Source organism: Homalodisca vitripennis, chromosome 3, assembly GCF_021130785.1.
Source record: "Homalodisca vitripennis isolate AUS2020 chromosome 3, UT_GWSS_2.1, whole genome shotgun sequence".
NCBI classification, from domain to species: Eukaryota; Metazoa; Arthropoda; class Insecta; order Hemiptera; family Cicadellidae; genus Homalodisca; species Homalodisca vitripennis.
Window position 1 is genome coordinate 82,493,273 of NC_060209.1, and position 27,797 is coordinate 82,521,069.

The 27,797-nt window shown below is 32.9% G+C and overlaps 1 protein-coding gene across 1 annotated transcript in view; it reads left to right on the plus strand.

Annotated features, from left to right (window-relative positions):
* The window catches only part of LOC124358259, a 145,896-nt gene extending 131,913 nt beyond the window's left edge, over positions 1 to 13,983 (plus strand). The window contains exon 18 of the mRNA XM_046810552.1: positions 449 to 13,983. Coding sequence (XP_046666508.1) covers positions 449 to 622 — 174 coding nt within the window. The 3' untranslated portion in view covers positions 623 to 13,983. The remainder of the gene's footprint in view (positions 1 to 448) is intronic.
* Positions 13,984 to 27,797: the final 13,814 nt, after the last annotated feature.

Consider the following 27,797-nt stretch of genomic DNA (forward strand, 5'->3'; position numbering starts at 1 on the left):
CGAATATTATATTAGGCATCAATGATTATCTTCTTCGATATAAAAATACCGGGTCCGCTTATTGTACCCTACCCAACTGTTTACAAACAAATCAGTTTAATATTTTTTTAATGCAGTAAATTTAATCATAATTTTATTAAAAATGTTGGGAGAAGTTTGGAACTCACAGCAATGGTGTAACCAGGGGAGGAGGATGAGTGGGATAGAACCATCCTCCCAAAAGACCTAAAATTAAAATTAAAAATCAATTTAGATATATTCAAATTTATTTCATACCTCCCCAGTCCCACCAGTGTTGTGTGCTCTACAAACGTATTCATCCCTTCTCCAATTACAAGTCAAAGTTATGGAACTGACTTACAGTATCTTTGATTCTTGAATTACTTTTTTGATGACTTTTTTACTTAGTTAATGAATTAACTTATGAACATTGATTTGCATTTTCCAGATTGTTCTTCCAACCAAAGCGATTAAGAATGAGAGGATTCTGGAGACACTGATGTTCCAAGCGAACTCGGGCATGTATCGGATACAGGACAGTTACCTGGAGGCGTGTCAGCAAAGACTGCAAAAACAGGACTCGAGGTTTAGTGAGTGGGAATCATTTGACTACGGTATTTAACACCAAGCAAAAGAGACACTGACATAAGCAGTCTGTCTCTTCCATGTGCTACTAAGTGTTCTTCTTGACTCCTAGCGGTCAAAGACTTTCTACTTGTCTGAGTATGCTTTATTTTTGTATTCTATCTCGATACAGTCACATATATAAAACAGTTTCAAGACGCTTTTGAGTTTGCAGAAAAAGTATCAATTATAAAGAATAGGTTTTTGAATGAATCAAAGAAAATCCTCTTATCATATTTGACAAAACTTTTTAATAAAAGAATATTTTGAGCCATCGATAATTATTTGTTTTCAATTTTTTATATTACCTTATATCACCAAACAAAAAAAGCTTGCCGATTTCAAAAATTGTATTTATATACTGAATTAAGTTTTTAATTTTACAGGTGGCTTTAAAATGGTAAATTTGTTTTTAAACTAGTGAGGAACACATTAGATTGTAAAATTTGTAGTAAACAAATACACCACTTAAATGTAGTGATGACTACACCAATCTACCATGAAAATGCACTCTGATTCAGAAACTCCAGGCTCATCGGGTGCCTTGAGATTGGTTTATATGGCTGACTGTTATAGAGCGCATTGTACTCAATGTAAAGCCCAATAAACTAAACATGTATGACACAGCTGATTAGGGAAAGCTAACAAGTGGCTGATTCTAAATAAGTTGAAATGATATCATTAATGTTCAGTTCAAAAGGGTTCTGATTGTAAATGATAAAAGATAGAAGATTTTGGTTGTGGTAATGTAAAAGGTGGGTTATTATTTACACTTCAGTTAAAGTTTCAATAACAATTTGATATTCCAAAATGAACCAGAAAATTAGGAAAGATTTTGGATTAGTCTCTTGTGGATTTAGGGTTCTCCTTGGATTTTCATTTGAAGAGAATTTCTATTGCAGATTTTTGTGGTCTCATGAAGAACTCCTTGTCCTGAATGTCTCAATGCCTTTGCTGCAAGATTTCTTTACTACTTCAATTGAATTAAAGAAGTAATAATCCTTTTAGGGATTTTGGTTCCACCACTGACTGCTCCACTAAAAAATTTACTCTCTAATACCAGATCCCATTAAAAATTCTCAGCTACTGGTTAGTCATTGCATGATTTCTTTACAGGCCCTACAAAAAAGTAGAGTTAACCTCACAGTTACAACAGACAAGTCTAGGTTCTAAAGATTTTTGTAGGATTTTCGACCATGGACTTTTTTAAAACTTTGCTAGCTTTTATTTTACTTTAGCAGATAATCAGGAAATAATATTGTTGTACTAAACATTGCAAAAGGAATTCATGATATTCATATGACCCTTTTGGTACAAACGTCTTTCCATTTGCACCATTGAATCATTGAAATTGATTCATTGAATGATCATAAAATTGGACTTACAATAATTTATGAATAAATAATGGCACTACATAAATAGTACATCCCTTTTACCTTTCATATGAAGTAGATGACAACACTAGGATTCCAATCAATGTGATAATTGAGCCTAGTGTGCTATTCACCATTTTAAAATCAGTTAGCATGTTGAACCTTGTTGCCTACAATGGAATTTCACACAGTTACTTGTCAAGTACCATGTCTCAAAAACTATTGTAAGAATTGTATTTGAGGAGCGAACATTCAAACCATGTTTTCTCAAACACAATTTAATTTAGTATTGTACTATGCCTTTTTTATTTGTGTTAATGGTAATTATTATAAATTTCAACCTTACATAAAGTATTAAACCTAAAGTTCACCAGAAAAATGTAATTTAAATTTGGCAAAAACGTGTTTTGAATTAACTGAGAGGAGAAACCATTTTATGATTGCATTATAAAGCGTGTTTTGAACGGAATATCATGGAATAAACAAAATCTGTATGTAACAAATATTTTACTTCAGTACATGAGTTATGTGCAAAAGCAGAGTGTATACTAAATAAAGCAGCTTCATCACACTAAACTTAATACCACTCAGAGAAAACACTTCCATGCAGCTGACAGCTTAGGATCAAAGGACCAAAAAGGAAAGCTCTAGTTGTCTTGTTGGAAAAATCACTGTTTGACTGAACAGACACTTTGAAGAAAACATATTTTACTGAATCATAAATCTTTTTTATTTCTTTATAATAGGAGAATACATATGACATAGCTATGGTGGGAATGGTTGATTCGATGTGAATGTTGAGTTTAGCTCCATTTTACCTTCCTCTTAGTGCAGCACCTGAATCTGATGCTGTCGCAGACTTAACTCTTATTGTATTCTCACAGTCTCATCAAGTGCACTACGATGTTTTTAATACAATCCCGAAGCACAGTGAAGCAACCCGAAATCTGACGCTATTGGCAACTTGACTCCTAGAATTTGGAGTCACGTTCTTCTGAAGGGATCCAATAAAGGTCTGATAAGGTATGAGAATGCCTTTTCACCTATATTTTGTAGTCTAGGTGTCACTGACATCAAGCCCATGTAAAGAGTTAATTTTGAGCTTCTTTGTAGCCAACTTTTATTGGACATGTTCAGGCGAACATGACTCCATATTCGAGGAGTCTGCAACAGCTTCAGAATTCAGACTTGGTAATAAGAGGAAAGTGAAATGGAACTGAATTCAATATTCACAGAAGAATACATGTTTCATTTGAAAATGATATTTCCATTAGGTGTAGTTCAGCATAAAGATCATACAAACATCAACATCTAAATTTTTTTAGGAAACACACTGTGAATGTTTGCTTCTCTTTTATTTAGTCTTATAATTTCTAAATATTATCAGTTTTATGAATAAAATTTATTTATTTATACAAAAATCCCTATTATACCACATATACCTTTTATCACGTGATATTCTGTACTACATCCAATGCTAAAATATATTCCCTTTGAAATGTTCTAGGTGCATAGTATATACCAGTAAACAACAAACAGCAATTAATCTAAATATATTACATTAAAATATTTTAAAAATTGTATTGAGTAAACTCGGATAAAAACATAAAATACCCTATATTTAAATTTACTGATCGAAATGAGGTAACTGTTACAAGATTAAAATGGATTACAACTCTAAGCAAAAGATCTATGGTAGCACTATGCAAAATGCACTACAAATTGCCACATAGAATTGCTATTACCACACAAAATGTCTGTGGTAATACACATTTATCATCTTACTAATCAATCTTAGATAGCAGCAATACTACACAGGGAACCAACACTAAATCTACATCTATTTATCCCAAAAGATAGATATGGTTTAAGTAAAATTTTTGGATCTAGGTGGTTGCAGTATAGATATAAAAAAAAACACTCAGCAATCTTTTGTCATATTGTGCAAAGAATGGGAGAAACTTTGTACCAGTTGCGTGAAACTATTTTTATTTTGTTTTTTGGGAGTTGCATAAATATATAACTTCATATAACATACGCAAATCAATTATTTCTGTAAATCCTCACTCTGCACCATCATCTCTACTGAGTTACCCACAGCTGAGAAGAGAGCTCTCCTTTCTTCACCAAAATGCCTACACGTGAAGAATGAACATCTTCACCCTCCGTGTTGTACATGACCTAACCTTCCCCATCAGATGAAGGTACTTTGTGAAGTACCCATGTCGTCATCTAACCTGCCTCTGACTGCACCTGTTTTATTCCTACGGTTCATTAGCTGAAAACACTCTCATAGAATCAGGTTCTGGAATCTTCATTCTGGCATCTGTTGCTGCTTCTAGCCCTCTTTGTTCGAGTAATTAGCAAAAGGCAGTATCTTTCAATTGTGAGCAGGTTGAGGGAGATATTCCTTGCAACAGGCATTACTATTGAAATGGTAACAGTGCAGTAGGCTCAAGCTTCCCAGAACAATACTCTACGCTGCATATCTTTATACTCATGGCATCTGTCATTTTTCTTGATCTTGGGCCACCCATGTTCCCCATCAACCTGCTAAGCGACTTTACCATTACTGTTTTACTGTACTGCTTTTTCACATATCTTTTCAATGTGCTCCCATTACCATAGATGGCAGTCAAGCATCACACCAATAAACTTCACTACTGCTTTTGTATGGATCTCGATTGAACCGATGATCATGGGGATCAATGTGGGAATCTTTGATTGTGTGATCATGATTGTATTTGTAACTGCAAACTCAATTCCATACTCCAACAGTGAACCTGAATCATCATTTTATTCAGATGAAGTTGTACAGCCTCTTAATAACATTGCGTATTCTCCTACACTTACTTTTCAAGGAGTTTGAAAATACCTATTTGTTTTTAGTTCAACAACGGCTTTGTCAAGAACATCACAGATCTAAGTGTCTTATGATGACACATATTAACTATGTTTCTCTTTGACTGTTGCAAACACAATAATGATCATTGAATTGTTACCTGTTGGGTATTGGAAGTACATTGGAGTCTTCTGCAGAGTCACTATGCAGTTAAGAGGTGGTTTTTGTTTATCTTCTGAATCAAGGCAATTAATACTGTACAATTTGTTGACATCTGTTGTGGATTGTTTCAACTTGATTCTCGAGATTTCGAAGGTGGTAGCTAGTCAATAAATGATAGGGGTTTTGTGATAATAATGTTCTGTTTATTCCTGGTTGAATTGAGACATGAATATGTCAACTTTGGATAAGTGAAAGTTGTAAAGAAATCATATTTACAATACAAGTTAAGTTAAAGAAAGCCAAATTTCAGCTTTTCCAAGTTTAGCTACCGTAATATGTATTGGGCTCATCTGTGTTAATTTTACTGTAGCACTATACAAGGTTTCATATTTACTCTGTCTCACCTTGTTATCTGTTGAGCTGTTACAATAAATAATAATTTATTGACATTCTATTAATTTGTTATATGTAATATCTACATATTTTAAAAGTTTTATGGGATCAAATTAAGAAAACATATTCTTAGGCTATTGTAAAGTTGTTCAAAGTGTTAACGTGTTTTGTATGCCTTTTTTGAAGAGTATCTCTGTAAAAATATTTTTATAACTTTCCAGCTAAGAATGAAATGAAAAATTATTTTTGATCTGCAGAGCAGATGATTAACAACATCCTTCTCAGCTATTGGAAATAGTTTTTCTTTGCCATTGTTACATATTTTATGACATTGGTCTGTACTAATCATATTTTTGGCATTGTACATGCATGTGTTGGTAATCGACATGAGATTCAAACTTAAGTGGTCTAAAATCCAATGAACTATGATGATCTTCATTTAAAACCTTTCATCAATAGCATGGATCATGAAATGTAGACTTTAAATGAAAAGAAGCAATGGTTTATGTACAGAGTGGGGTAATCAAGATTATCCGATATAATTCATTATAAATTATAAACTTCTGCTGAAATCAATATTTTATTTATCCCTTACTGTACATGATTTTATTTGCTGGTTATACTTCAATTTATAAAGAAAAAATGTTTTTTTTTTTCGTAGCTCATTCATGTAGGCATATTTTGAGGCAATTTTCATGTGGTTGTATGATTTTTATTAACCTAGCTTTTCAATTTCAATTTTTAATAAGATGGGTAGTTCAGGTATGTTTCAAATGCAGAAGAAAAAATTAATTTGATACTGCAGTAGATGGGCTACATGGAGACAAAGGACTGACATCAAAATTAGGACTAGGAACCTGAACTTAACGAAAATCCTAATTATGACTGTAGTTATTTTAATCCATACCACTAGGCATATGTGTATTTAGAATCACAGTATCAAAACTGAGGGGGCAACCCATGATCATGAACATTTTGGAATGGAAAAGTTTACATTTTAGCCATTTATTACTAGTTATTACAATTTTATTCTAATTCAGTGTCTTAGTCTTATATGAATTAATATAATTTACTTTTCCATTTTAGTGAGGGAAGGGGGGGATCAGTTGCCCCTCCTCTGCCTGTTGCCCCTCACTGGGTTCGTCCATGTCACTACATTATGGACATATCAGTAGCTTTTTGCAGTCCTTTGTTATTAGAAAAGTGTAGTTTCCCATGAAGCAACTGTGAATCATTAATAACCACAAGATATGCTTTCATGATGATTCCTTTTAAGTAATTAGCTATGAAAACCTTTTGCTGACATAAATTGATGCACAGCCAACATTATCTAGAGGGAAGAGACATCACTCAAATTCAAGGAAAAAAATTAAATTCTAATATCATCCGATTGTTTATCAGTTATGAATGTTATTATGTTTATTTTTTATAAAAAATTATAATTGAAAAATTTGATGTAGTTGTTTACGGTGATAGTTGAAGTAGGCTAAAAGACTTTAGAGTGCCATACTTTTTATGTGGTTCTCTTCTTCAACATTTTTGACGTCAGAACCAAGGTCAAAATATTGTATTCAAAATAGAAGACTCATTTATTTTATGCTGTCGTCAGCAGAACACTTGGTAACATGGAACTATAATAGTAGAAATTACTATTTTTAATATGAAATGGGGAAAGGGGATGGGTTTATTTGTATAATGTGTATCAAATTATTGTTAAAAATGTGTGTTTGATATTACTAGGTATCCAACAATAAACTGTTTAAAAAATCATGATTTATAAATAAACGAACATGCATAACAAGGAACAAACTTTTAAATTTCATTTTAACAATATTCACTATAGTAGACGTGAGGCCACATTCATGCAGAGTATGCCATAGACTCCTTATACACAAAAGATTGATCCATCGATTTGGAGATGTACCTGAATTTGTTTTTCTGGATTCGTTGCATAATTTTTAATCTGCCAAATGATTTGTTAATCGAAATAGAGTTCACAGAATATTTTATAAAATCAATATCGATTGACAAATTTTAATTATGTAAAATTAATGAATTTGGAGTCTTCTAAACTTTAATGTAGATTAAAAAGTTAAAAATTAATAATTTTCAATTTAACCCAAATTTTAACTACATTTAAATACAATAATAAAAAACAAATTAACTGGTTACTTGATTACCTAAGCCATTTAATTTGTTTGTGAATTGTGAATAATCAAGCATTCCTGAGAAAGACACACTATCTTCATTCAAAATATTTTAATTGTAAATACACGTTACAAGTTGTAGATCATTGTGAAAGCAACTGCTGAAATAAAAAGAAACAGAGAACTACCAATGGAAAAGAACATTTAGATATTATTTTTATTTTCAATGAATCTCACAGATTGACCTGAGTAATGAAATATTTGTTGTCAATGATTGTTAAGTCTTTGCCTTAGACAGATTTAAATGAGTTTTAATTGAAATGTTTATTAGTTTAGTTTGGACAATGATGAGTACCTCCTAAAACCTTTTGTTAAACAAGTAGTTAACTAGGAGCAATTATGGCCAACCTCACTCAGAAGACATTGACCAAACTCTGCTCAAAACTTTGCTCAAAATCTTTCTCCAAGAAGAGGAGAATTAGCATTGAAGTGGATAATTATACAAAGGCTTTTGCATAAATAATGAATAATTCTCTTTGTGCGATTTGCTGTGATTTATTTGTTATAGCTAACAGTCAATATCTTATACTAAAACTAATTCTTAAATTCATTTAAGAAGCATACCATTTTTGTTAAAGAAATGATTTTTAACATATTAAATTAATTTTGCAGCTAATCTATGAGTCAATGATCTTGATAGAACCTTATTATTTCTTGTCTGAAATTTTATACAAAAGCAAACATATTAAAACATTGTGATTTTTGTCCGTAAAGTATAACAACATGAACGTCTTATCATAACTTTCAACCTGGAAGTAAAGTATTGATTTTGTTAAAAAATATACTTAGTACAAACCATTTACTCAAAGTTGGTATGGTATATAATCTCCATTAATTTACCTGGAGATAATTGTATGTTCTATTGAACTTATTGTTGTGTATGTATGCCCAACATTTATTTCATTCCTTTTCTTTTCTGCTGAAACAGTTTACATTCTCTCATATAATATGTATCGATGTACCCAAATAAATGCTTTTGAATGTATTAAACAGATGTTCTAAGAAACTGCATTGTTGGGCATTAAAGATTTATTGGGAATTCCTCCCTATGAATGCCTGAAAATATGAATTTGTTGCAGGTACTGTTGCTTAGTTTTACTGTTTTTTTATGTGGAGTGGACAGATTCCAAGTGTTTGTAATAAGTCAGGTAATACTGTTGATGAATTTGAAGGATTCTTAAATTGCTTGACTCAAACATTTCCTTTGGTTTTGTTCAAGACCCATAAATATCATATTTGGTACATACCTTGAGGTGAGTGAAGTAACTAAAGGTGATGGGGACTGGTGGAGAGGTTTTACTTATTCTACTCTGCCAGACTGACCACTACCAGGAGATTAGAGAGGCCCGTGTGCATTAAAAAAAGAATGTTACATAGTTTTTTATTAAATCAATAGAGGATATCCTGTTGCTGTTGTAATTGGTGATCAGTTGTATTTAAAATTTCAGTGAAGGTTAAAATAGGAGTGTATCAAGAAAGATAAAGGTACCAGTCACCATAAATATTTGGTATATTTTGATAAAAAAAGGTTACCAGTTTTTGAAATTAATAAAGGTGACTTGTTAACAAATGTATAATTTAGTTTACCATTTTGTTATCTTTCCATTTTAATACCTACCAAAACTAACGGGGAACGGTAATTAATTTCTTTCTTGAGGAAAAGTCCTCTGTTCATTTAATAAAAAATTAGGATGTACTCTTATACATCACAAATTGGCTCTCACATCCATGGCTAGTTGACCTTTTTATAAGCACTAACTATAATTTTTATAAGAAATTGTATTCAATCTTTAATGAGTATACACATAGTAATCTATTTCAAATTTTTTACAATTTTCAAATGCACTATTTTCACTTTGAAATTTAAGTGGCATGTGAGTATCTATGATACAAGAAGATTGTATAAAATTGACACCTGATGTCATGGTTCCTTTTTCTTTCTATTGCATCACTATTCAAATTGAATAATGTGTTTCGCACAAAACTAGGAATAGCATTAACAAGTAAATGAATTATACATGAAGAAGTTTACATAAAAATAATAGTACCTAACGTATCTATTGCCCTACACACAATAATATAATTTATATAAATTATATTATTGTGTATGCATAAATGACCTTTTATTGGTAATTTTGTACAGAAAAGTACATTTTGCTCCTATGATATAACACTCTTGGCTATAATGGTTATGTTTTGCAATATTGTGACACATACAAAAACGTTCAACAAAATTTATTTTTGTAAACTTATTAATATTGACAGTATCTTTTTCTATGATGTTAGTATACTTGTTGCAATTATGTTTTTGTTATTTTGATAACAAGTAGTTTTTATATTGATTCACACTCAAATTGACACCATCAAAGTTGAAAACAGGTTTATTTTCACACTATATATGTTATTATATAAATAATAAAAATCAATTATATACAGCACAGTATATACAGTTTAGTTTGTATGAACTCTCATAAACTAGGTATTTGCACACACTACAAATACGATCTTGTGTTTTCTTACATATACTGGCACTGTATTATGACTTTGCTTGTAACTGTGAATAATCTTTCTTTTTGTATACACATTTATTGTGGGTTAGATTTTACGATGATGACAATTATTATATTGTTGTCTGTAAATGTTGTAATACAGCTTAAAGTACTAAACTAAATGTTTTCAGAGTAGCTGAAACGGAATGAATAGCTGAAGCAAATATGCTGACAGTGGTGGTACATTAATTACTTTCTTTACTCACCTCAAGGATAGTATGTAAAATTATAAACATAGTATTCTTTTCATAATGGTTAATCATTAAAGCAGGAAGAATTAAGGCTAAGTAATCACTCATACTGAAACAGCATGAGTTATATAGTGATTGGTAAACAAAACCTTATTGCAAAACCAGCGAGTTTAATGCCTCTAAGCATTATGCATACAGAATTTGAATTTGGAGGATCCAAAGTAAAAAACTTATATTTGATGGGTTGGGAGGTGATCAACTTCCCACAGACCACTTTTAATTTTTTGTTTATCATCTACAATTATAATTTGCTCTTGAAATGTTCTTATCTACTATACCATAATGATAACATGAAATAACTGTTGAAATAACTTTCTTTAATTTTATCCTTAATATTATTGTTTCTCTCTGGGAATTCCTCCAAATTAGATTCCAGCCTTAATCGAAATTACTAAGCTTAAAGTATAATGCAATCACACCAAGCAGTAACCAAATTTCTATTTTACACAGTATGTGCGGTCGATGTGTCTTACAAATATTGTTTTAATTAATTATAGTAAAATAAAATAAATGACAATGATTTTTAGTTAGCTAAAAAGTATTTGAACTAATAGTAATGATTACCTGCACAGTTATAAATCCTGATGACTTTATTATGTGTAAAAAGTAAATTTTAAAAATTTAATTTTATGTATATATGTTTTTGAAATGAAGTATATTTTATTTAAACGTTTGTAAGTCAATATAATTTTATAATACCACAATATGTACTGTATAAATAGCATGACATGTAACTTTGTGTTGTGTTTCTCCAGCCAATTTGATAATGTGACCATAAATGTTAAATAATTTATTGTCAATACATGGCCAAATTTGTGCAAATGTAAATTAACCGTGCTTGGATAGTGAGGATTTAAAAATTGCAACTGTTGTAAGCAAGGTTTAAAATGTGTAATGTTTTAATTTAAAGTCCTTCTGTATTACTGGCTATGAATAATCCTGTAGTCAATTTTATGTTTTGGTTTCAATCATTGTAAGCTGTTTCAGACGGTTTAACCTGAACTGTTGAATGGTCTAAATAATATTTACTGATACGCTTATTAACTGAAATCACTGGTTAACTGTGTTCTAATAGAAGTAAGCTACATAGCTATTGTATGAACCAATAGTATTCTATGTTAATTGTGCCACTTTCTGTTCGCTGCACCCCTACATCCCCTCCCTAATGAGTACAAATGGTGGCAATGTGTCGTGTACGCCATATTGTACACTTTGTATATTATTCATATTTTTCTATGAGGTTTTGTATTATTATTTGTTTGTTGACTCTTGATGGATGTATTTGTATTTGAATAATTTTCGTAAGCTTTTAACGTATGGTTTGCCCTGTAAAAAGCTAAGAATGTTTATGGTAAGAAAAAGTATTTATTATGATAGTAATGAAATATTACTGCAACAGGATAGTCATTTAGGCACTACGCCGATAGAGGCGGATTTACAAAATCTGTATTCTGTTTCATTAGATCCTCACACAGGCCAGTGGTCAATGAGGGTGGGCAGATTAAGGAGGCCGGCTTCTCCTTAAAAAATCTTTATATATGTTAACTTGATTCTTAAAATCTAATTTATTTCTTTGATATGAATTAAAAACACATTTTTACGTAATAATTCTACTTGAGTGGTGTTTATGGACATCCTAGTTTGGTATGTGTCTAACCTTAATAAAAACAATGAATCGCTTTGAATTTAAAAAGTCATGCTTGATCAAAATTAGATGTAATTTTGGAACATTTCAAGATCAAAATTTATTAACTATCGTTACTTTTAACCAAACCAATTGATCGAGTTTGAAAATTTCATCAGGTCTCATTCGAACTACATGATCAAGATTTATCAACAGACTTCAGAGTTAGAATCGTTTTGATGGATTTTAGTAAGTTTTAATATTACCTGATTTTTAAGTGAAATTACTCTAAAAATCAGAACATAACCAGTGGCTAGCACCACATGCTATCTATCAGCTCCAGTTCACATTGAGAATGGTGCCACCACTTCTCCCATTTGTTATTTTATTACTGTAAAAAAACTTAAATAACTTTAGTTGTTATTTAAATTCCACCTTGTAACATCACACTTTTTAAATAGAAATTTTACTTTATATTTATATAAGTTGTTTTGCAACAGTTGTATATTTTATTTTCTCCCTTATACATAGCATAGGCGTGTGTAGTGTGATGATGCAAAGAAACTAACTTTATTTTTCACTGAAAATATCCATTTTGAGTCTTCGCAAGTGGAAAAAGTGGTCTTCATAAAACAATACATACATAGTGGGTGTAAGTATAAACAGTCCACATCAATTGAGAGAATTTGACCTAATTTTACATGTAGATGTGGTTGATAAGTAGGCAAAAAAGTTATTTCATTAAAAAATATTATTTTAGCTACAAAAAATGTTAAGAAAATCAAGTTTTAGGGTCTATTTCAATTTATGGTAATTACTTACAGTCTATTAGATGTCTAAAAACTGGAACAAGTTTTAAATCTAATTTATAAATATCATCAACTCAATTTATATATGATAACACCCTTTTTTAATAGTTTTACCTATAGAGGTTTCTGATTGTTAAAACCAATACATAATTTTACTTGATTAAACAATACTCTTGGTCTAAGTGTAAAAAGTAGTTCTTGAAGTTTTAGTTGAATATTTTACAATTTATGCTCATGGAAGCATATGACATGTGAATTATATCTCATACACATTCTGTAAAATAAGATTTAATCTTTGTTATTGTAAAAATACACATTAATGTATGGGGCTGAAATAATATCTCAGCCATGAAATATTGTTTTCTATATGATGAGTGAAAGTTTCACCAAAATAACTAGCACTATTTTATTGGTATTATTCCTTAATTATTGTTGCTAACAAATGGTAATAAGTAATTCATAAATATTGAACATTTATGAACATGCACTCCAGCAATCTGTTCATCAATTTAGACACAATATAAGCAAAAAATATACAAGATTTGTTTTATTTTCTAATCTCTCATAGTTAATGATGTTAAACTCTAATCTAATAATTAGAGAATCATTGAGTATTAGGGTGTTTCTTGTTGCAAAGAGAAACTTGATTTTCAAATATTTACTACAATAAAGGTTTAGCATCTTTAGGAGAGATCCAAATATATTTTATTTCTTTGAATTTGAATTTCTTACCATACCATTTAAAAGCTTCAATTTTGGTTTTTGTTACTTGGGCAAATCATATTATAACTGTTTTATGTTCTGTGAAAGCTTTAATATCTGTTGATTGATGTCAAACTTTACTTATGTCTATTTTTCCAGATTGAAAAATAAGAAAATACTAAGTGTCTTATGTGTAAATAATGGGTGAATTTAAATTCAAACCAAATGTGTCTGTAAGTGTGAAAGTAAATGTGTTTTGTATGTATAAGGCACCCGAACTCTTCACATGACTTTTCTACGAATCTTAGTGATAAGAATGATTTAGTACGTAGGAGATTGTATTTTGTACATACGTGGATATATGTGCTTTATGTCCCAGTGTATCTGTCTTCTGACGAGTCTATACAGTCTGCAGACATGGAATAAAGTCAAAGTTTATTTAGATAATATGTGAGCATTATCTACCCATGTACCCTCGGCTACACCTAGAACTTACATGTATGTGTTTGGATGTAGTAGCTAACTGAAACTCATAGAGGAATTATCCACATGAGACAAGAGACATAAGACAGCTCATTTAAATCTTTTGTAATGCCTACTCCATTAATCCTACTCTATTAATCTGACTGTACCACTCCTGAAAGCCAAGAAAAATCAAAAACCACCAAGGTATATTTAGATATGCGTAAATAAAGCAATTGAAGATTTTAGAGCTAGAGATTTGAAGGCTTTACTTCAACCCATAAGAATCATATTGAAATTCAAACACTTGTATGGCCTTATTTTAAACTGTAGAATCATGAGAAATTTCTAATTTTAAAGATACAATGAAAACTATATTAAGCTATTTTTATTTGTTTCTCAGAAAAGATTTTTCTATTTCAATGTAGAAAGCGTTTGGTTTTGTATTAAGTTCTTTGAAATGAGAAATCTCTCATAATTCTACAATAAAAAAATGAGACTATTTAAATTTTTTTATGCTAAATAACAATGCAGCTACACTGAAGCTTGAAGAACATTAATCTCTTAAAACGTTAACATTGGTTTATTTAACTTATTAACCTGAATATTTTAATTCTTCAGTTTAATTTTAAATTTATTTAATATGAAAATTTGGAAATACCCACTGTATGTCTTGTAATATGACTGTATCTAACATTTCCACCTTATTGTTGAAGTTCAAGAATTACTTGTTCTGCCTCACATGTTTCTAAACATGTACAGACCCGTAACTAGACATGTAGGGACCCTGGGAATAAAGTATTTTTGAGGCCCCTATATTTGTTGATGTTCCAACATACTTTTAATGATGTATGTACACACATGTATATGTGTTTTTGTATGTTGTATCATACATAGGAAATTAATTTAAAGGGAAACCGATAACAACATTAGTTCTTTCCAAATTTTCATGACTACGGCAAAAACATAATACTACTGTTGTATCCCCTTATTATTACAGTATATTCTGTGAGTCATTTTATTTTCAAATGTCAATAATAAGAGGTCAAGTTCAAGAATAGACTAAAATCACCACATCAAATCTAAATGTCCAAACAGGCTTAACAGTTTTGCTATAACTAAACTAGTTGTCATTATTGTTTTCTCTTGGACATGATGCTTGCAAAGCTATTGATAGCTTTTTTAAAGTCCATTCTCCACACTCTGTCATTTTCAATAGATAAAATAGCTAGATAAGCCACTAACACGATGTTATGACATGGAACTTCTCAGATAGATTTTTAAATTTTTTAGAACTATTGAGAACTCAGCTTTTGCTACTATGACAGGGCAGTACAATATTACTGTGTGTAGTACATCTGGAAAAGTTGAAGCCAGTAAACTATTTTCTATCAGGACAAGGTGCCCAACTTCATTTACATCTGCACAGTGCACACCTCTTTAACTTTTATTGAAAAGCATTTTTGACTGATATACTGAGTGTTTATAAACTGAAATCGGAGTTTTAATGTTATGTAGTATTTATTGTATAAAACTTTAAATTATAAATAATACATGAAATTAAAGAGCAACTAAACAGTTTTACCTACAAGCTTACAAGTGTTCAATGTGAACTTCACCCATCACACGGCACACATCAAGTCGACAGCCCAGTTCTTCCCAAACTTTGATAAATTTGTTTGGAGTGATTGTTGCAACAGCTGCTTCAATCCTGTTCCTAAGTCGGATAGGTCAGCTGGTAGCTTGGCACATACACACACTCTTTTATGAATCCCAAGGTAGAAATCACATAGTGTCAGGTCAAGTGAACGTGGAGGCCATATGAAACAAACTCCATCATTAGACCCCTTATGCAGTGCTTAATTTCTAAAATTTTAGGTGTGGGAACTCTTAAAAGCGGGAAGCTCAGACCGGTGGGTATGGAATACACCCCAGGAAGGAGGGGGGCCCTCACCCAGGAAAACTTTTGAAAATTATAACTGTAAACCTTTGTTTTTAGGCCACCCAGACATAATAATACATTCATTTTTATAAAATACCAAGTGATATTTTAATGCTGTTTATTTTCTTTAAGGTGCTTGATTAGGATGTAAGAAAATAAAAACATGAATTTAAATTATTGAGTTTACTCTCTACTCTACTCTACTCCATTAACACCTTGTTGCCTACTTTAAATTTCCCAGAAATATTTGGTTTGATTTCATTGACCATTTTGTTTGAATCAATGAAGCTCGCCAATATTAATTTTTTAATGAATGGTAAAATAAAAACAAATTGAGCCTTATTCACAGTTTTATTTATACACATTACAGTAGTAATAATAATACATATTAATATGTAAATGGATGTTTGTTAAATAACAGCTTTTTTACAAGTTTGCATATTTTACAAAAAAATTGCATACCTTATTTATGGGTACAAAACAATATTAATACATTCAAAATAAACCAACTTCTTGGAAAGGAAAAGGAAGCGTTTAATTACACACAAAATAAATGACACACAGAGTGGAGTAACACGGTTTCATTTTTAAAAATTTAGTGTAGTTTTAAAAAGTTAAGGTTGATTATTTTATTTGCTTATTAGTTATTATAACAAATATGTACGGATTTGTAGTATAATATTGTAAGGCAATGCCAAGACTGTTGGTAAACTTAGTTTTAGTTGTTTGTTAATATTTTAAAGTGAAAACTACAAAAGAAACAAAACAACAATACACAAAACTAACTGTAAGTACAAAAAAGAACTCAGAAACTTGAGTTCAGAACACAACTATAAGTTAGGCATAGGCTAGTTATTTTAATGAAAACTTAATGTTCTGAAATTCTAAAAGATATTTAAAAAACAGATTTAGGAAAAAAGTTCCCACAATGCAATGCTGTCTTCATGGTAAGTTTTCTGCCCTCGTTGTTTTGACTTGGTGTCAAGTGCAGAATGGTGTCCCTTCGCCAGCCAGGTTTTGACGTGTCGCTCGGGATTGTATCTAGCCACAGGAGGTCCTAGGAGCCTGATCCGCAATAAATCGCAAACAGTGCTAATGTAGAGTGAAGATCTAAGAGGAGACATAATTAGATTCATTGCAGAAAACCCACGTTCACATTCAGCACTAGACACTGCAATACTATTTATGATGGAAATCAGTTTCTTAAACGACGGCGGTTGCTCTAGAATAGTAGGTTTCTCTCCACTTAACATAGGCTTCAGTCCCTGCTTGAAGTGTCTGAAGTCTCTAATTATATCCTGAGAGCTGCTAATCTTAAATCTATCGCAGATTCGCTGGATCTCACATTCTCCGTAGGTGATGGATAAGTCTTTTGGCCAATACATGGGGTGGATCACTTTGATGTCATTCATGATTTTGGTGTAGTGTTCAGCCGCATTTGAAGATGATGATAGCAACCTTGAAGTCAAGTTGTTAGCGAGGCTCCGATAGAACTGTTTTTCTGGAATACTGGGTATCTTGGATCTTACACAAAGTTTAACATCTTGAAACATCAAATCGTCAATAGCAATTTTAGCTTCCACTGAACGTCTACCCATGTTTTCAACTCGGTTTTCAAACACTTTGATTAACAGTGTTACATCACTGTGGGCTTGGATAAGGTTGAGGCTTGATTTTTGAAGCTGTAAGGACAAATCCGATAACTCTTCTAGAGCATCGAACATCAATGCCAGGTTGTGTACAAAAGTTGTAGAAGATAATGTACTACAAAGCCCTTTGTAAGTTGAACGTTGCTTCGAGTCCCTTTGTTTGTCTTCAGATGCTTCAATGAAATGATTGTACAAAGCTTTAAAATCTGTCCAAACTGCTTTCACCGCCATTAAGCTGGAGGCTACCCAACGAGTATCTAAAACACGGCCGATTTTCAACATTTGCTCCTCTAGTCCTTTAGCAACTTCTGCCAACTCCCTGCTGTTTTTCGGTGAACAACTAAACATGTTTCTAATTTTATCCATGAATATCTTAAAATGATTGATTCCAGCTACTTCCTCTATGGAATCGTGCACGGCAAGCTCTAAACGATGGTTCAAACAATGCCAAATGAACAAGTTGGGGAACGTTTCAGTAAGCTGTATAGCAAGGCCAGATTTCTTACCTAGTGCACTGAAGCACCATCACAAGTTAGAGCAATCATATGGTCTTTCATGAATTCAAAGCTTAGACCTAATGCTTGTAACTGATTTAAAAGTTCTTGTAATATACCAGCTGATGTTGTGCTATTTAGCTCAAAAAGTGTTAAGAACACTGTCATAGGGTTTTGCATTCCCTTTAGAACAGTTCTGATATAAACCACCAAAGCATTTTTGTTTGAAACTGAAGTGGCTTCATCCAAAAGCAGGGAAAATTTAGAGTCTGACTTGATTAGGCCATTTATCAAGTCTGATTTCATTTCATCAGAAATATGATGAATTATATTGGAGCAAGCAACATTTGAATGTAGGATTCGCCCCATATCTAAGCCATTCATTATTTGAAGATCAATTTCAGTTTCAAACTCAAAAAATGGCCTATTTAGTTTAGCTTGCTTATAAGCCGTGCGGAAAATGCGCTCAGTTACAATCTGCTGCTCTTTATGCATAGAAGCAACAGCTTTTTTCATTGTATCTTTCTTAGCTTCAATGAGTATTTTTTCAGCTAAAGAATGAGCTCGAGACCCACGGTGTAAAAATATCTTTTTCCTAAGAGAGGATTGCTGGTCTTTTTTATTGTTTCCATAAGCGGTAACAGTTCCTAAAACCCACTCTTCGCTAATCTTTAGGCCCTTCGTTTTCTCTGCACCTAGAGTACTCACACTACGGCAAACGTTGCAACCTAGTTCTCTGTTCACAATTAACCATGGATTTTTAGCTTTAAATTCAACAATTTGTTCTTCAGACCAACAAACTGGCTGTTCACCCCTATTAACAAAATCATTATTTTCATTACTAACCTTAGCTTCGTCTGCATCAGATCCCAAACCCACCAACCTGGATACTATTTTGACCGACGAGGAAGTCGAAGGGGAATGGTAATCGCAATTATCCTCATTGATCCCGATTGCGTCTTCTTTTTTATCTTGATCAACAATTGAAGTTGTAGTCAATGCTTCCGAACTGCAGTTCTCATTATTCGCATAACCTTTTTGTTTCTTAGGGTTAGGTTTAAAGAAATCAACAATTTTTCTGGTAGTCATAGTCAATTAGGAAACTATTTAGCTGCACCAGCACTAATAAGCATAAACACGAACACAATCAACGACCTGCACCTCAAAAACGAACTTAAGCGTGATGGGATGCGATGCAACTTGTAACTTAAACGCGAAACACACCAAGGTCAAGTCAACTAGTCAACACACTTGTGATCACTGGGGCGGTGGCGCGGTGAAGGAATGGAGGGGGAAAGGAAGGGGGTGGGGTGGGTATTGCTTTGTTATTGAGAGGCGCAGCCGCGCATGCGCGAACTAGGATGACTCGCCCGTCACCTTCCTCCTGCCTGATTCCGTGCAAGACTCATCACAGCACAGCTCACAACTGCTTGTACGGGCGCTTACTATCTGCTTACGAGTCACTCGCAAATAAAGCATAGCATAATATTGATCCTACCTACAATTTTTTTTAACTAAAACTTGTACTCGTAGTTTTAAAAGCGTTCCCTTGTGTTCCGGCACTCTTGGGAGGTAAGGAAACGCCGTTCCCTTGCGTTCCCACTGAAATTAACCACTGCCCTTATGGCCAATCCAGCAGTTGGGTACAGTGACATTCAACCAATCGTGTATTGAGTTATGCAAGTGAGATGGTGCACCATCTTCTTTTTTAGCAATTCCTTCCCAAATAAGAAAGGCCGATAAGCTTTCCGACTGGATGAGGAACACAAAACATTCAATTTAGGGGGGTTATCACTGCAATTTTACCATCTCGTGAGGGTTTTCTGAGCCCCAGATATGAACGTTGTGAGTGTTTGTCTATTGAAGTGAAATGTTGATTCATCATTGAAAACAACATGATCCAAAAATCGTCATTGTCATGCAGCAACATTTTGTTTGCAAAATTGGCACGTAGTAAACTATGGTCTGCAGGCTTTAGACCCTGTAACAATTGCAAGTGATAAGGACTTAGTTGTAAGCGTTTCCATAAAACTTTCCAAACAGTCGCCACAGGAATTGATAATTCACGACCAACCTTCCTGATTTCTGTGGGCTACGCTTAAAAGCCTATCTCACTCGCTCAACACTGTCATCACTAACCATTGGTCGTCCCGTACTCTTCCCTTTGCACAGGCAGCCAGTATCTTCAAAATGATGATACCATCTATGGATGTTATTATCACTTGGAGAATCACAACTTTATTCAGAATGTAAGTTGCACAGTTACTACAGATTTGGTCTTTACAAACTGCAGAACAGAAAATGCCTTCTGTTCACGAGCCAGTACTTGGTAGCATAAGTGGATGGTGGAGAAAACATTGAGTCTGCATGCATATAGACAATAAACAAAACTGATTGAGTTGCTCTTTGATTTGATTTATGAATTTTTAAAGTTATAAATAAAAAAACTACACAGTGTTAAAACCCCAATATTTATTTATTAACAGCCGCTATTTGTGCTTTGAACAAAATTGTTATGTCAGAATCAGAAAATCTGCTTGCAAATCTGTTGGCTTTTCAATATAGTTCCTCATCAGTATATGAGGCATGGAAAGAAGGCATCAATTTTGTAAGAACCAACTACCTCTTTCATATGTGTAACTAGGACTTGGTTTTAGGAGGATGAGTCTAATTGAAGAGCACACCTCACCAAGGGGTATGGAATAAATCAAGATAAATCTAAATTTAAATAAATTAGATAGGCCTAATTAAAAGTAAAACGTTTAATTGCTGTATTTCAAACAAGTTGGATTGTTGTATATACTTTTTAGGGCTTTTTGAGGGTTTTATCCCCTTTACTTATGATACTGAATCCTCTTTCATGCATTTAAAACTTTGTGGATAACATGGTCACTCTGGATTTACTTTTGGATCAGTTAATCTTTAATAGTTGCACAGTTCATAAATCTTTCTAGCTCATTGGTCTGTGAACTCATTTGTTTTACTTCCCACTTTGAACAGATCTGTGCTACCTCAGTAACAAGTTCATCTAAGGACCAACAAAGTTTGTAACTTTTAGTAAAGCACCCCATAACAGATAATAAGCTGTCACTAAATTTATAGATTCAGATTGTAAAGATTTTGAGGCAATATATACCTCCTTTACTGAGGTATATCTTGCCTAATCCGCAGGTAACTAACCTTTCACCAGTCCCTCTTAGTTATAAGCAGGCCAAAAATGTTATAAGCATTTTAAACAGTTTCAAATAATTGTACTGTTTCTAGGTTGCAATCCACAGAATCTTTTAGATCCAGATTCAAATTATAGCTGGCACAACAAAATAGGCACGAGATGCTAGTTTCTGAATTGGACACGCACACTGTAGGTAATAACTACACTTGTGACTTGCACTTTGCCCACAACAAGGTACACGTGTATTGCACATAGTGTGAATATGTAGATATAGGTATGTTTTACCTGATCTAAAGGCTCGGTAATATGGCCAAATTTATTATTTGCAGGAGTGGAGGAGAGAACTGAATCACTTGCACCTACACAGTCATATTCTACGGGCATAGAACGTCCTAGTGTGTTGCGCTTAGCATACTTTAAAATACATCTTAATTTTCAATGTCATAAAATGCATAACTGCAATTTAAAAGTTCATTTGTAAATATAGGAATATGTAAGTTATAAGAAGATTATGATTTAACTGATACAATCTTGATTCATTAACATTTGATTATTATTATTATTTGATTACTTATTGAATCTAAGAATATTTATATTCTCTAACCCTCAACCCCACTCCAGCGCTGTCAAGGTTTCATCTTATTACCAAGGTTTAAGATTCTCTCACGCTGTCTCATGCGTTGTATTGGAAACTGCTATCATGAGATTCTCAGAAATGATAAACTACAGTATACTTTTCTGCACTCTTCTTAAGTTTAAATTTGTATTAAATGCATTTTTATTACATGGAAAATTCATATTCACAAGTGTTTCATGAAAATTAGACACTCTGTAACTTAGATTCTGATTCACACTAGATCTTGAAACCAACAACATTTGAAGGTCACAATTTCTACCACAATATTTTATTATATTGAAGTGGCGTATATATGATGTTTTGTAAAAAGGTTGAGAATACCTTATCTCTGATTATTACTATATTCTTTTGATGCTTTTAGGGATCACATAATATTGTTATTTAAAAGCTATATACTGAATGTCACTAAACGAATTATAGAAATTTGAACAGAATAGAATATGTGTGAAAACTAAAATTATTGAATTCATGTTATGGTTTTAGAGATCTTTCCTTAGAAACCTTTGGAATCTGCCCAGGAACAAGTAATAGACATGAGGTTTCCCTGTAAAAGTCATAATCTTCCTCAGTGATACTAGGAAAAAAATTCCTGATTCTAATACAGTTGTCAGTTGACATCTGTATATGGAGCAGTGAGCCGAGAAAGATTTATATAATGTTTTCTTGAAGGCCACATAATTAGTCTGCTATTCATATCATACTATCTTATGATGCCTACTTCTAAAAATACAAAATCAGTGGTATTAAACACATATCTAGAGAAAGATGAAACACAATGTAGTAGGTAACATTTAACTTTCTTGGGACTATGCCCTAATTGCATTCACAGGGAATATATTTCCTAGAACAACAAGCAGGACAAAGTGCAGATATTGGAATTTTCCCAAATAACACTTCTCACCCCAGAAATGCCAGAGAGATTTCATTCTTTATGTCAGGATTCAAGGTTCCAGGATTTAGAGTTCCAAATCCCTTAATGTGATTTAAGTAATGAGACAGAATAATGTGAAAAGACTTGGTTTTCATCCAATGACAACATTTTTTTTGTTCTCTTAGGATAAGAAGTTTATAAATTGCACTTAGTCCTGTAAGAACCTTTGCGCTGCTTCCGGAGTGACAGGATATTCAGCAATGGTAAGGTTAGGGAGTAGGGGCTGCCTCCAATCGAGATCCATGAGGAAAAATTAGGGCACTACATCTCAAAGTCAAGTCTCACCGGAAGAAGGGGAGGGCAGCTCTGAACCAGCCTCTCCGGTCAAAGCAGGCAGGGGACATACCCTTGTTGAGGTTAGTAAGAACCTCTGACAGTTAGGGAACAAACCCTACCAACTCCAACAGTCATCTCTCACAGAGGACTATTGCCCATGAACCCCAGAATCTCAAAATTTGCGGTTAGTGATGTGCCACTCCTGGACATCCATAAGGTTGCCCAGATTTGAGTGACACATTGGTTTTTGCTGTGCCCAGTGGTGGGTTCAACTGGAAGGTATAAACCAGCTAGAAGTAATCCCTGCTGGGTACGACAACAACATACTAAAGTGGTTTGAGGGAAAATTCTGTTCTATGTTTAATTTACAATACCGCCAGGAGTAATAGTTTCTGACTAAGAATGGCAACAATATAATCTTAAAAAACAAAAACAAAAATCTTAAACAAACTAATTAGTTCAGTATTTTGTATATATTAAAATGGAATACCGTACTAAATATCCAGACTAAACTTGGTACTAAGTCAGTACATAACTTGGATGAGTCCATTAGCCAGTTTTAACTAATAAGACATTTTAGATGGTGGCCATTCGTATTTGAGCAAAAGTTTTAACTAGATAAATTCCCAACATAGACCCATTAGGTAGTTATTGAAGACTTTTATATTTTCACTTTTGGGTTCCAAGATAGTGGCCATTCAAAGTTTGGAAATATAATAGTTATACAGTATATCAGTTGTATTATAGTACAAAACAAAGAAGATTTTTTAGAATTTTCATATCATTTACAATATTATTTGTTCTTATATATTACTTTATTTCCTGGGTATTTCACAATAAAAACCAAAATTGACACTTTTCTTAAAATTGTTATCCAATTTCAACCAAAATTTATCCTTACTTCATTTTAGATTTAACTCTTAAGGTTTCAAGATGGTATCTGTTTAAAGTTTGAGAAGTACCCAATTAAACTGTTATAAGTGAATATGTTTACTAACATAATTTTGGATTAATTTTAATTAAATCAAATCCACGTTTTTACAAATATATTTATATACTTATAATAATTTTTGTCTTGTAAGGTTTCAATATTTTGGAGTTTCTAATTGTATGAAAGTGTTATGATTATATTAACTTACCAACATTGAGAGTTATTGTCCCCTCAATGTTGAACAAACTAAAATTTTAAAATAATAATAATCTTTGGTTTGGAATTTAGAGATGACATTTTCTTATCCTCCGACTAAGCTGTAAGGAATATTAAGATTTTCCAGATCGACTGATTCCTATCATATGCTCACACTCAAAATGGTCACCAAACCGTTTTAAATGATAATAGCTGTTGAGAATGCTAACTGGTTATATGTCATAGCTATGGTAGGAAAGATTGATTCAATGTGAATGTTGAGTTTAACAGTTTACCTTCCTCTTAGTGCAACGTATAGAATATAATGTCAAAACAATGTAAAGAGTTCATTTTGAGCTTCTTTGTCTCTTACTTTTTTATTGTTCTCTTCAGATAAGAGCTAAACTCAAAAATTACACTGTTCATATGAGTTCCTACCCCTCCTGGAAGATATATCTTCTTAACTCTTCTAGACTGCTCAACAGCAGGAAATCATCAGCAGAAGTCACATAAAAGTGATAATTATATTTTTCATCTCAATTTGTGATGATGGAGAAGTTGATTCTGGTCTCTCCATAAAATTGTCCGTAAAGTTGGATTGGGGGTCAAGGTATTTCTGCTTTCTGCATAATAGCTTCATTGGTGTGTATTGAAAGGGGTTAGTACTGTGACCTATCAACCTTCCTATAACTTATCTCTTCTCTTATTCATATTTTTTCCAGTTTTTCCTTTTGTGCTGATATGTTGATCTATATCTGTAGACGCAGTTGTGAGTCTTGTCAAGATGATTGTAGATGGGTTAGAAGGTTGAAATCACACATTACGTGTGTTTCTCAATTTATCTAAAGTATTTGATTGTGTTGACCATCTTGCTTGATAAACTGGGTTCCGATGGCGTCCGAGCCGTACCTCTTTTGTGGCTTAGTTCATTTATAAGTCATATATCTCAAGTTGTCCAACTTTCGAACCATGTTTATAATTAAATTAAAATGAGTTATAGAGTCCCTCAAGGATCCATCCTCAGTCCTACTCTCTTCCTGCTCTATGTTAATGACAGAATCATCACTACCAAACAGATGAATCATGCAGTATACTGTTGAAACAGCTCTTTTTTTAAATAAAACTACAAAATCAGTTTTAGAACAAAAAATCTTTGTTGCAATAAACAGTTTCGTCCAGCATTTTCACAACCTCAATCTGAAAACAAGTTTTTCAAAATCCAATGTTATCATTTTCTTTGCACTGAATAGACTGTGAATATGACACTGCCATCGTATTGGATGAACAGACATACTAGAAGAGGTCTGTTCCTTGAAATTCCTTTGAATTTACGTTAGACATGGAATATTTATATTGATTACATTTGCTCAAAATTAACCACAGGTATTTAAGTTTTGAGATCCCTAGTGCTTTTTTCAGCTTATGATGATGGCATTTTTGGCTTGATATATCTACATCTCACCTAAGGACTAGTGCTGTGGCGCATGTGCAAGTAACCTATTTTTAAGAGTGTTCAAAATTCAAAAACGAGCGATATACATAACTGCAAAACTATAGTTAAATGAGTCGTGGTGTATAACTGGGAGACGGCACAATCAGAAGACTTACTCCCGATTTAAGGTAGGAAAATATTGGTGATGACTGAAGCAGAGTGAGTGTCAAAATGTATGTACAAATAAGAGTTTGATATGGCATGTGTGTCAAAATTGTTAAATACTTGACATTTTCTATACAAATGAACGTTTTGTCTATGCAATAAATATTTGACTATTGACTATACTATCCTACTCCTGCAGGATACATTTTATGTTGCCTCCAACAGACACATCACCTTGAAGCCAAACACCAAAGTGTTTTCCAGTATTACTAAGATATAAGCTATAGTAATTTAGAAAACCGTGTGTGTCAACCTATTTTCTCTTAATTAACACTTAGCTTTTTTCTGAGACTTCCAAATGATGTACTGGTCTTATACTTGTTCAATCCATACAACATTTCAGTGAGACAATTGGAGGGTTGCCCCTTGAATTTAAAAATATTCATCAAAATAGATCCATTACTTTTAAAAAAAATTGCTAGACGTTCATATATAAAAAAGACACATAGAACCAAATTTAATTTGTAATGTCCTCCTTTTTTGGGATAAAGAATTATCAACTTAAGTTCAAAAGTGCTATAACTATTGCCTACCTTGTTGTTAAATTAGACAATAAGAGCGGTGTATAATAAAAAAAGCAAAAAAATATATATATATGTAGAGTGTAGAATATAGGTTGCATATTAGTTACGTTATTATTTAATCATTGTGCTAAAAATATGTTTATAGCTAATCAAAAAATTTTCTAAACTCAAAAATAATTTTATTAGGATTTACATAAAAATCATTTGAAGTTGGTGCTACTAATTGATTGTTAAAAAATACATGACATATAAGTTATTTTTCATTAAGCATTTTTCATTAGCAGAGAAGTACTAAACATTCTTACCTTTGGCCAAACTAATTATATTTATTAATGAAACGTAAGGTAAAACTTTGGAATGCCTCTGAGGTTTCATAGGAACCTTGGTTATTCCATCAGCATAGAAGTAAATTTCTTCATAAATGTTATTCGGCCTCAATTCGTTCTTGAAATGAACACTGGGTAATGACACCTTTCCCCAGAAACACAAATCTAGGAAATTAACTCATTATCTTCCAAGCTGAATATACGAGTTGTCACTGCTTTCGTCTCAATTCAGCCATCCAGAACACGGTACCAAACAATGGACATGGCCAGATTGAAGGTAAGGCCTCACACTGATAACACCCACTCCACTTTATCTACAGTCCCTGGTTTGATTTAGAAGAGAAGATCGTTGGTAAAAGCCGAAGGATTGGCTCTTAGTCACAGAGATTATTATCATATTTCAGTGTACAGGTCTCAAAGCAATTTCCAAAACTTGTTGCCAAGTTTATCCAAGACATAGAAATCAGTGCAGAACAATTTTTAATAAATTACGTTTCCGGACGAGTTTCCTGGAACTGTGACATCACAAGTTTCGGCCCCTACTGGGGCCGGCCGCACATTGTGCTGGTCCCGTTTTGTCGAAAATTGTTGTTACGAGCGCTCTGCTGCTGATATCACTTACTTGTTTTATTGAAAGTCCAGGATTATTGTCCAAATGATATTTCCATTTGTTTCTCTTTTACCATTGACGCTACAAGCTCGGCCCCAATTTCGGCCTGTCGCATATTATAGACATCACTATTCTTATTAGTTATAAATATTATATACATTATATACACCACCTCCACCTATCCAGTCTTTTACTGCAGAGAGTCATCGTAAGCTTCAAAGCACTGACCCATGCACAGGCCAGGCTTTTCAGGGCATGTTACACAATGGAAAGCAGTTTTGACATTTGGTTTGCCATGTTTCGTGCACTGCCTGCACTTCTCATTTTGTCGTTGAAGTAACCTACAACAAACTGAATTTTTTCTATGGAGTTTGCAGTACCGGGGTCAAGAGCATTGTCGTTTGTTTTGCAAAAATGCAAACAGTGCATAATGGACAAGAACCTGTCCCTCGCCA